Genomic DNA, 12,306 nt, shown 5'->3' on the forward strand with positions numbered 1-12,306 from the left:
TCAACATAGTAATAATATGTTTCAAATAGCGAAAGTCGAATATAAGATCTCTTAATGAAGAGAAATATCACTAGAAGTACAAAATGGCAATGAAGGCTTTTTTTCGGTTTCCGTGTTTTTTACTGTGAGTTATTTTTGGACTGTTTGTTGTTGTACTTCAGTACTTGTAAGTTTAGCTACTTGCTGTGGATTCGTTTTAGAATATGTTAAGATGTAATCACATCACGGGTCATACATATTTGTTAGAAAAGTATGGATTTGAATATTACTTATCAAGATGACGGGAATTGGATCTGGATGGTTAAAAGCGTTCACTCGTATGTAACGTTTTAAGATTAAATTATTTCTTAAGTACAATAAAAAAAGGTTTTTTCTATTTAAATACTTATCATTTTGATAGCTGATTTATTCTTGTCATTCATTTTAACTATTCATGTAAGCAAGTTTCAAACGAAAAAACATCTGTCATTTCGACTTTTTGATTAAACATGTTTATTAGGCTCTAGACTCTCGACTCCAAGAATATAATTAAAGGCGTTCACTCATATTTAAAGTCCTAAGATCAAATTACTTCTAAAGTCCCGTAAAAACGATGTTTTTTTCTCTCTAAATACTTGTTATTTTGAAAGCAAGTCTACTCTTATCATTTTAACTATTCAAGTAAGCGAGTTTCAAGTGAACAAACGCTTGTCATTCAGACTTTTTGATTAGACAATGTTTATTAGGCTCTAGACTCTGGACTCCAAGAAGCTAGTTAAAAGCTTTCACTCATATTTAAAGTCATGAGATCAAATTATTTCCCAAGTACGTTTAAAAACGATTTTTTCTATCTAAATACTAGTTAGCATATATGCTCTTATCATTTTAACCATTCAAATAAGCGAGTTTCAAGCGAACAAATGCATGTCATTTCGACTTTTCGATTGAACATGTTTATTAGGCTCTAGACTCTTCAACTCCAACAAAACTTTCCAAGCTTGCTAGAGCTGTATTTTCATCCATTTTGTCGTTTACGTATGACACGTTATTTAGTAATGAAATATACATAATGACATGATTATTGAAGTAAACTAATTTGTTTGGAAGGAATGCTACAAGCATATAACACCTTACGCTTTTTTTATATTTCATATGATGGAGATGGCTGTTAAGGTTGGAAGGAAAATGGACAGATGTAACACGTTACACTTTTTTATATTTGTTTGGAAAGAAAATGGACAAATATAAAAATGACTACAAATACAATGTACAAATAAGTTAAGTATTTTCTTTAAATTGATCAATTTTTGTACGAATAATATTTGGTTACTCAAAGATGAGTAGGAATTCCTACTCAAAATTCTTAGTATTTTAATCACAGAGTTTTGTGTTTATGATCAGAACCATTCATACTATGAATCACATTGTAAAGATCTATCTCTGCAAAAAATAAATTAAAACTAAGGTCATTTAGTTAATCTATTGTAGCAAATACATAAACAGTTCATAATGCTTTTTCCAATTCTGTTCATTTGTTTTTAAACAGTTTGATGACTAAACAACCTTGGTTTTAATTGATTTTTTGCGGATGTGATCTTTATAGGGTGATTTATAATATGAACGGTTTTGATTATAAACACAAAGTTCTATAAATTAATAACAAACAATTTTGAGAAATTTTGAGTAGGAGTTCATACTCATCTTTGAGTAGCCAAGTAAGAACTATTTAAATACAATAGTATTAACATTGAATGAACCAAATTGATGGTTTACCTAACATTTTATATTTATTTTTTTCAAATTATTTAATCTAACAATTATACGAGACATCATTTGGTATTACGGTTTAGTAATATTACTCTTTACTTGTAAGTAAGACGTATTCGGTTTGATTCTCACTAAAGTCAAATTTGACCAAATTATTATGGCTAGCTCGTTGTGAGACTTATACAATGTTTAAGTATCTACGAAATTGTCGATATTTCCGTCGAAATGTCCTTTCACTCTATATCGGCAAGATATAGGAAAATCAATGAATATCAACGATATTTACCGATTTTGTACAGAAATTTTGCCAAAACCCATTATACATTTCAAACTTTTGAATTCTTTTGAGAATTTTTTATCTGATTTCAACCAAATTTGAGTGAGTTGATATACTCACTTCATTGCAAATTTTCATAATTTCGTTAAAGGCAACCGATATCGATAGTTTCATAAATCTGCATATCAATATTTCCCCCATATCAATATTATAAACGTTGAACTTGTCTCACTTATCCATTTCTTAATATAAATAATATCGTATGTATTTTAAAAACAACCATATGAAACAAAAATGGACTATCATATGTCAAACCCCATCTCATAATTTACCTGCTAATTAACCACCTAATTAGTATATCATGATTATGTTCAACAAAGGTTTGTCCATGTTACACGGATGCACAGTCAAAAGGACACGACCAACACCAAGACAAAATAAAAGATTGATGGATTTGACGCTCCGCAATGTATTATATGGACACTTTCACAGTCATACAAAAATAGTGCATCACTGGTCTTCAGTCTTCATCATGCTATCAAGTATGAATCTAAGGCTCAAATGTCTCGCATCAAATATGGCAATTAGATGAATTTCGAGAGGGTGGTTGGGTCTTTTGCATAAATACTCATTGCATCTCGTTTCGAAACTCCTCCTTCTGTATTATTTGATCGATAAAAAGAAAATAAAAAAAAGTTTCGAGAGGGATTCGAGCATTTAATGCTTGAAGGGTTTGGAGTAGGATTTGAGCTTTGCTTAAAGGATTTTGAGAGAATTCAAGTTCTGCTCAAGAAGTCCTCGAGTGACTATGAACTCATTTGTATGTGCTTTTAAAACGATTGAAAGCACTTTCAAATAAAATGTTTTTGGATTTCAAAAACACTTTTAAGTGTTTTCTACAAGAAGTACCAATTATGTACTTCTTCCAAAAAACACTTTAAGTGAAATGTTTTTCCAGGATCTACTAGCATTTTTATTAAGGATTGTTTCCAAAAATATTTTCACAAAAAGCGATTTCAATTATTTTAAAAGCAAATCCAAACGAGCTCTATATCTTTAACAATCCAAATTAAACGTTAGTATGTCATATTTACCCTCTAACAATGAGTACTACTTCGGACTATCGGATAATTTAAATATTTCAACCGTTAAATTTAAATTCTTCTACTTTTAAACAAATCTAATAGTTAAATTACTCGAAATTCCGAATGATATTATATTAATCATTTAGATTTTAATTTTTATATTTTCAAGCAAATTTAATAGTTAAAATATTCGAAATCCCAAACGATATTATACAGGGAATGAGGATACTTTATGAATTCTCTTTGTAAGGATCATGGGGATCCTCAAATCGTGTATGTTCGTTGTACATCATGCAATTAGAAATCATTTTAAATACTTTTATTTAAAATTAAATATAAATAACATCTGATGAACTGACCGTACAATATATAATAAACGAACATGATATAAAGATCTCAAGATCCTCACAAAGAGGATCGGGTGAGGGTCCTTATTCTTTTAGAGTAGGTGTAGAAGTGCTGGCAATCAACAGAGACTCAGATAGAGGAAACACGATTTTGTGTGGCCATGTAATGTTGGGTTTCTATCGAATTGAATGCCCCGACACACTAAGTCCAATTAATAAAAGATCTTTCTTCTTGGAATTGAAAACGAAATTTGAAATGGGTCGGTCCAAATACGACAGGGTTTCACCATGTGATTGATTTGACATCGTCGGACCCCACCTTGTTAGGCCTCTACACCAAAACTATCCCATGCTTTATCATATTTTGGTATAAGTTTCTATCAAGCTCAAATTTACAATATGATAACATAATATTTTTAATAATATCGGTAGGAGAAGTTTGGTACAAGTTTCTATAATCTCAAATTATAACATAATATTTTTAATAATATCGGTATGAGAAGTTTGGTATAAGTTTCTATCACGCTCAAATTTACAGTATGATAACATAATATTTTTAATAATATCAGTATGAGAAGTATGTCAACATTCATTTTCATTATACAGTTGCAGAAAATACTTTTAACATTCTATTTTTATCTTTCCAAGTGATACGGTAATTGGAATTGCTTATTATCCAGGTAAATATTTTAGGAAATAGGATGCTAAATTTCAACCTAAATGATCCCACAAATAAAGAAATTGTACAGTATGAAATAGCATAAAAAAAATGATTCGTGCGTCCTGGATTTGAAAATAATTTTGAACCCTCCCCTTCATGATGATAAATTTTTTTAAAGCAAAAAAAAAAAAAAAAAAAAAAAAAGTGCTAGGCCATTATTTAAATATAGTTGGTAGACCAAAACCCTAAACGAAACTGTAAACCTAAATCATGCCTTCAACGATTTAACTGCGCCTAATAATAGATAATCGTAATTTTCGATTGAACATTCACGACCAATTGTATTTATCGATATACACATGGATGTACAAATACAACCGTACACAATGTACATTATGAAGTGGAACCATCCATCTCACATGGCGTATGTGCCAAGTTCATTCCTTGGCCGGCCGAAGGGGATGGTTGGTGTCTGTATTGGCCCCTCCTCGAGTCCTCGAGTCCTCGGTCCTCAACTTAAGCAGTAAACATGGGAAGGCATGATTAGCCATATAAAGTGCCCTATTAATTTGTTAATCCCAAGTCCTTAGGCGCACCTAAAGTGAAGCCATCAAATCTTCTTTTGTTTCTTTTTTATCCTTATTCTATGCTTTCTAGGTATAAAGCAATTTTCTTTTGGGATATCAAAGGTTTTGAATGGAATGATGTTGTTGAAACTTGAAAGCAGCCTTCTAATTTAACTTCCATTATGCAAATGTGGAAATGTCACATTCCAGGCCGGGCTCCCATCATATCTCGGGTTCGACTCCGCCGTAGCATAATAGTATCTACTTTGGGTACTCACACGAAAACTTTCCAGTAGGTCACCCATCATGGGATTGCTCTTTTGGGAACTCGCTTAACTTCGGAGTTCCGATAGAATCTGAAGTCAATGAGTTTCCAAAATACCTCGTGCTAGGTAGAGATGAGAATATACATATAAGGCTTACATGATTTACTCCCCTGGGCGATGTGGGATGTTACAATACATCCCCTTAGGGGCCTAACGTCCTTGTCGGCACACATCCGGTCAGGGATTGGCTCTGATACCAAATTGTCACATCCTGACTCGGGCCTCCAACACATCCCGGGCTCGACTCCGCCGTATCACGATATTATCCGCTTTGGGCCCAACCACACCCTCATGGTTTTGTTTTTGGGAACTCACATGAAAACTTCACAGTGGGTCACCCATCATGGGATTGCTCTTGCGCGAACTCGCTTAACTTCGGAGTTCCGATGGAATCCAAAGTCAATGAGTTCCCAAAAAGCCTCGTGCTAGGTAGAGATGAGAATATACATATAAGGCTTACATGATCCACTTCCCTGGGCGATGTGGGATGTTACAGGTAATGTTTGGAATTGCCCTTTTAAAATGGCTGAAAACGCTTTTAGTAAAATGCTTATGGAAACAATTCTTAGTAAAATGGCAAGTGAATATTGGAAAACCACTTTATTGCTGCGTGCAAGAAGCACATAACTGGTGCTTTTGGAACCCAAAAATATTTTTTTTAAAAGCACTTTCAGTCATTTAAAAAACAGTTCCATACTACAAGCCATGAATTAGTTCATGGTAACAATGGTTAAGCTTAGGATCCCATTTTTATTATTCTTCTTTGAGAAATGCTAGGGAGATTTTTTCAAATTGGGATACTCTATGGACTTTCTACAACCTCACAGTTTAACGTTAATTCTCATGTCAACATTATAAAACATTGTGTAAAAAACATGAGGTTCTTTGAGAAAGTCACCTTAGCATTTTTCTTCTTCTTTTGATCAACATTATTTGGTTCTTTGATGGGTAGAGACCATCCACTAGGAAAATATTCTTGCTGGCATTCACTTTTGTTTAAACTTCGTTAGATAAAGAGTTCGATACTAATTTATTACCAAAAGGATCTTTGAGGATACTCTCTTTATAAGGATTTTAGGGAATCTCAAATCGTGTTTGTTCATCGTATATCGTGCAGTCAGTTTTCATCAGGTACTATTCATATTTAATTTAAAATAAAAACAATAAAAATAATTTCTAATCGTATAATGTACGATTAAAAGACACGATTTGATGATTCCTAAAATCCTCCAAAAAGGATCCTCATCCAATTTATTATTGGTAGCATTTTGTGACTAAGTCAAATTTCTCCTGTAAATATATATTATTGTACTGAAAAAAGGTAACTGACTAAAATATTCAAGCTATAATTCGTTGTAGTACCATATGATGGTTCGCCGACCATGAAGGTCAATCAAATATTAATTTTGAGCCCAGAGTTGCCCACACGTTGAACAGGCTTTGGAAAACAATAACCCTAATTTAATTGAAAAGCAAAAAACATTCTTAATTCATGGTTGAGCTTCATTATGTGCCATTTGCCCTTCAAAAATTTATTTAATAATGAGTGATACGAAAAATAAATGAATTAGATTAAAAACAAAAAACTTAAAAGTTGTGGAAGTTAAATTTAACGGTTCAAACATTTATAACATTGAGAGATTTTTCAATGTGCTTAGAACACAGTTCAGTACGCCATACAACATTACACAAGTAGAGGGAAATTTTTTGTTTTCAAAGTATTCATCCACTTATATTACGATATATAACGTATATATTCGTATTTCAATCACACTAAAAAATCTCTTCATAACACTAAATGTTACGTATCATTAAAACCAAAATCCTTAGTATACTCACCTTCATTTCTCCCTCCTTCACTCACGACAATCTTTCATCATTCTCCATTCCTCTTATTTCCCACATCCTTCACCTTCATTTGCACAAGAAGGCTTTTGACTCCGGATAACCTAAAAGCCCAACATGATTCAAACACTTTTTTTGTTGAAAGCCCGATTATATTTGAGTGAACTAACTGGGCTTTAACTCGCGCTCATCAATCTGATCCCGTTGCCATTGATGTCGGCAGTTCCGGCTTACGATTTTATTCAAGTGACGTCTTCACAGGGAACCAGTGACCTCCTCAATCATGGCGTTTGTCGGTGTTGATTATGGAGTGAGTGATGACGCGACCAAAATACTGAATCATCATTCAATAAGATAAATATATGTTTGTTGGTTTACTTGATGAACTTGTATATAACTGTCAATTTCTCTTTTGAACTTTAATTTTAATCGATTATCTTCTATGAACTTGTATAATTAGCTAATTTTCCTCATGAACTTAACTTTTAATCGATTACCTTTCTGAACTTTTATAAATAGTCAATTTCCCTCTTGACGTTAGATTTTAAAAATTTTCATTCAATTGTTCATCCATTCAATTTTCCATCATTTTTGCCCTCATCATATGTTATTTCCATGATCAAGATGGATGGAAAATTAGATGATTTTTTTTTTAAATATAACGCCATGGGGGAATTGGCTATTTACTAAAGTTCAGGGAGGTAATCGACTAAAATTAAAGTTCGAGGGGGTAATCTGCTAAAATTAAAGTTCAAGAAGGAAATTGGCAGCACCATACAAGTTCGTGGAGTTAATCGACAAATATGCCATAAGATAAATTCATAATTTGACATGACAAGCCAGATGGTACACCTAATGCGGTACAAAATTTGATCTCTCTAACATTTTCTTACCTCTTAGATTTGTGTTTAGAAAATCAATTTACAATCTCATCAAGTACAACACTTGGTCAACACGTGACGCTATCGAACAAAAAATCAGATGAAATATACACTATGATAAATAAAAAAGGACATTTCATTAGATAAACTTTAACCGTACTAAATGTAAAATTTATGTCACTTAGTACTACGGTCTAATAGTATTTTTCTTTAATTGTAAGTGAGAGATCTTAGGTTTTATTCTCGCCAAAGGCGAATTTGAACCACATTATTGCTATGCTAGCCCATTGTGAGGCTAAACCCACTTCATCCCCTTAGTTTAGATATTATCGTTTGTTAAAAAAAAAAGTAATTTTTTTTCTTTTTATTTAGGAAATACTAGCAATGGTGACCGCGCAATGCTGCGGGTTTTAAAACTGTATAAAACATGTGTAAAGTTCTCAATACATATGATATGCCATACAATTTACATACATGTAGAAATATATTTACAACCATATGGATTGGTGGTTCTATTGCCATTGTTCTAGTATTCACATCTTTTACAAATTGAACTCCTAACTATCCTTCATTGTACGAAATTTTTTTGTATATAGTATTATTTACATACAAAAAATAATATTTGATGTGTATTTACATACTATTTACACATAAAAGATTTGGTAGATAGTCCCTATTGATATACTGAAATATGCAGATAATCAACCTATTTTCCCCAATCATAACCAAACTGTGTAGTTGCAGTTGATTTTAAGTCGTCAATGGAATAAAATACCTGAAGTCGAAGATAAACCTGGTGAACGTAGAAATCTTCAAGCCCTAAAAACAAACTGGCCGTGCTTTTTTCAACAAAACAATCCTTTTATTACAGAATTACAGGAAAAACTTCTAAAAATGGAAACAAAATTAAGTCAAATAATTAGGGAACCATAATTTTTTTGGAGCATACACAAAAATAAATTTTAAATTAAAAAGAAAAGCAATCTCAAATACATACACCCAACAAATAATCTTATTTAATCATACAGTTTAATTTATCAAATTGATTATTTAATACTATCGTGCAAAACAATTGTTCTAAAAATACACTCTCATCCCACTACGATAAACAAAATTCTTCAGTCTCTTGCATGTCCATTTCAGTTATTAAAACCAAAGAAAAGATTAAAGTTTATTTCTTACCGAAATCCACCAAAGAAACATACATGTTCTTTCCTTGACTTATACATACATTTGAGAAGAATCAAATAAAAACTAAAATTCAAAATTCTTTCTCCCCTTACACAAAATTCTATACATGCATTTAATTACCTTAATTTCCTGGAAGCAAGTTGGAAAATGTGCAAACATATAGACATTATAATGCTCAGAAAATAGGCTATCTTTTACATCGACAAACTATAAGTTTAAGAAATTAAATTACCATATCATTTGATGCACAGTCCACCCTGGTCATCAATGGATGCATGTCATTAGGAACACTAAAAAGTCTAGCAACTTTTCGAAATGTGGGTGGAAAATTGAAGTTTAAACAGTAAATTAACAACTAAAAACACTAACTGGGACTATAGCATACCTTGTAACTTCCGCAAGCCGGACACCTGCAATATCAATAGTGACAAAAAAGATTAAATTCTTGAGAAGCAGTTGAAAAAAAAAAAACAGAAAAATTATAGAAAAAAAAGGTAACAACCCCCATGGTTCCTGTTAAGATACATATATCTACAAAGACAACTTTATCTCACCTCAAAGAGAACAACAACCAACCACACTCAATTGCCTGAGGAAAAGAAATTGAACAAATTAGGATCCTATTGGTATGAAATTGAAATGGGTTCAATATTATAACAGAGTGATCAAGTAGTTTTACGATGTAAATTTGATTTGTTTAGTTGTTGTAGTACAAAGACAAACAACCGTGCACAAACGGAAAATTCCCAATTGCAGCAGTGAACCAAGTATAATGATGTTAGTTGGTTAAGAATTACAAATTTAAGAACATAATTTGCTTTTTGCAGTGTAAATTATTGCCAAATAAAAAATAATCATCTTTTCAATAAATTTAAAGAGTTTAAAAGGCAATTAAGATTCATAAATCAAATTAATAAATGAGAAAGATGAATTTTTTCAATTTACCTGAGTCTGTTTGTGGTGGGTTCCTTTTTGTATCAACAACATGCTACCTACCTGAACATTTCTTTTCAAGCATATTTGTGATACTTTGGTGATTTGTACTCGTGATTTGAAAATGCATAAATAATGGGCTAAGTCCCCCAAGTATTTTTCATGAGGCCCAATTGAGGCCCAATATATGGTACATAATGTAGTCCCCCAAGTCTTCGGTCAATAGAGTTTGTTGGCTGGAGACTTCAAATTGAATCCATGTATAGGCCGAAGTGGCGGTTGTTCAGATGCGGTATTTGTATACCTTGCACTGAAGCTTTGTAGGTGAAGCTTTGCAAGTGAAGCTTTGAAGCTAGAGCTCTGTAAATGAAGCTTTCGAAGCTAGAGCTTTTGTAAATGAAGTTTTTGAAGCTAGAGCTCTGTAAATGAAGCTTTTGAAGTTAGACCTCTATAAATGAAGCTTTTGGAGCTAATTGACATGAGTGATGCTCATGAATATTTATGTTGATTGACATGAGTGATGCTTATGGATGTTGTCATGAGTGATGCTCATGAATGTTAACATGAGTGATGCTCATGAATGTTGACATAAATGATGATCATGAATGTTTATATATGATTGTCATGAGTGATGCTCATGAATGTTTATGTATGAATGACATGAGTAATGCTCATGTATAATTTGGAGTACTGGGCGTACTTTTGATCACCTAGTCGGTGGCATGAAGGAGAGTACGGGTTGTACATTTCATCACCTGGTTGGTGGCATGAATGGCTAGTTGCCAAATGATATTAGAGTACGGGTTGTACATTTCATCACCTGGTTGTTGGTAATAGTGGCGGGTTGCCGAATAATTTTGGAGTACTGGACGTACTTTTGATCACCTGGTTGGTGGAATATTGGCAGGTTGCCGAATAATTGTGGAGTACTGGGCGTACTTTGGATTGCCTGGTTGGAGCTATTTTGGGCTTATGGGCCTTCGCCCTCTACACAACATTCCAGCCCATTTATTTTGGGTTTTCTTTTTTTTTACCCTCTGATGGGGAATAAAGATGTCTCCGAAAGATAAGAAAAATAATTTACATCATTCAGAAATAAGAAAAGTAAATCACATCTGTCTGGTGGGGTGTTTATTCCTTGCTTTTGCAGTGTCCCCATGTGCTTCTCTTTTGCTTTTTGCTTTTTCTCGATTTTTTCTGCTTTGCTTTTGCTTTCTTTCTTTTCTCTTTTGCTTTCTCTTTTTCTCTTTTCCACCGTTGTCTCTTCACCTGGTAGACAAAAGAAATCATAATAATATGCTTATCTTTTGCTTTTCTTCTTTGCAGGTTTACATCATGGGTGAGCAGTGGTGGTGGTGCGACACGTGCGACGAAACCTTGGGGGTATCCGACTGCTTAGCCGGGTCTCCTCAAACCACCTTTGGCCTCGTCTCTCTCGTCAGCGATGCTAAAGATGCACTGATGGACTGGAGTTGCTGCTTGTGTCGTTCCTCCTCAAAGATGGTGACGGCAAAGGCAACACCCTGAATGCCCTTGCTAGGGTGGTGGGTGTCGACTTCTTCTTCTGCAGCGAGTGGAGCTCGTCGATCGTCTGAGCTTTCACAGGTGGTGGGCGACGGAGACGTCATGGCTCCGGCGAGCAGCTGGGAGAAGGACTTGCAGTCGTCGCCGTCGTCGGAGAAAAAGTTAGAGACGAGAGTCATGGGTTCGGGGCAGAAGCGGAAAGGTCTTGGAACTGGAGGGGATTTGCAGTTAGAACTGATGGCCATAGCAGTATCTCGAACCTGAACTGGCAAGCCATATTCAAGATCCAAAAGGCAAACTTGACAAACATTTTTCAACTTACTGCGCGTCTGGCAAATCTTCGACTTCTTAAATCGCGCATCACGACCAGGCCTCCACCTGAAAACTGTGAACGGACGTGTGCAAATCTTGCACTCCTTATCATAATCAGCTCGTGTCATCCGGACGTAGGGATTGTTTCCCAAGCATGACTTGCAGATGATGGGAAAATCTAATCGTTCCCAACCATCTACCTCCACATTCCTAAGCAACTTGTATGCAATATTACCCGGAGATGAGTTTGGCTAATTGCTGTCGGCGACGCGACGGCCGGAAGTGACTAGCGGTTGAAGCTGGAGGTCGGCGGCGGCTACGTTTGAGGATGAAGAGTGCGAGCTGAAGTGTGAGGGAAACATAATTTTACAGGTGCGAGCAAGGAGATCATCAATGGCGAATGAACTTCACAGACCAAAACCTAATTCCTCTCTCTCTCTTTTGCTGTGCCCTCTTGGTCAGTTCCACCACACTATCCCAGAGGTTGCTTTGTAAGGAGACCTCCATTTATGAGACAGATTCTGATTATGGCTCTAGAATTTAGAATTTGGAGTGGACTGGTGAACGTGGAGAGAGAGAGAGAAAGGTTATTGGGTTTTTGAGTTTTTTTTG

General features: G+C 34.3%; 1 protein-coding gene across 1 annotated transcript; it reads right to left on the bottom strand.

Annotated features, from left to right (window-relative positions):
• Positions 1–11,267: 11,267 nt before the first annotated feature.
• On the bottom strand, positions 11,268–11,822 carry LOC126593598 (pre-mRNA-splicing factor cwf5-like). The gene has a single exon (XM_050259703.1). The coding sequence runs from the start codon at positions 11,820–11,822 to the stop codon at positions 11,268–11,270; it is 555 nt and encodes a 184-aa protein (XP_050115660.1).
• Between the last annotated feature and the right edge of the window lie 484 nt (positions 11,823–12,306).

Source organism: Malus sylvestris, chromosome 12 (assembly GCF_916048215.2).
Source record: "Malus sylvestris chromosome 12, drMalSylv7.2, whole genome shotgun sequence".
In the NCBI taxonomy this organism is placed as follows: domain Eukaryota; kingdom Viridiplantae; phylum Streptophyta; class Magnoliopsida; order Rosales; family Rosaceae; genus Malus; species Malus sylvestris.

Bases quoted from the DNA above. Each gene is read 5' to 3' on its own strand.
- LOC126593598 (XM_050259703.1), bottom strand. From the start codon at position 11,822: ATGACACGAGCTGATTATGATAAGGAGTGCAAGATTTGCACACGTCCG.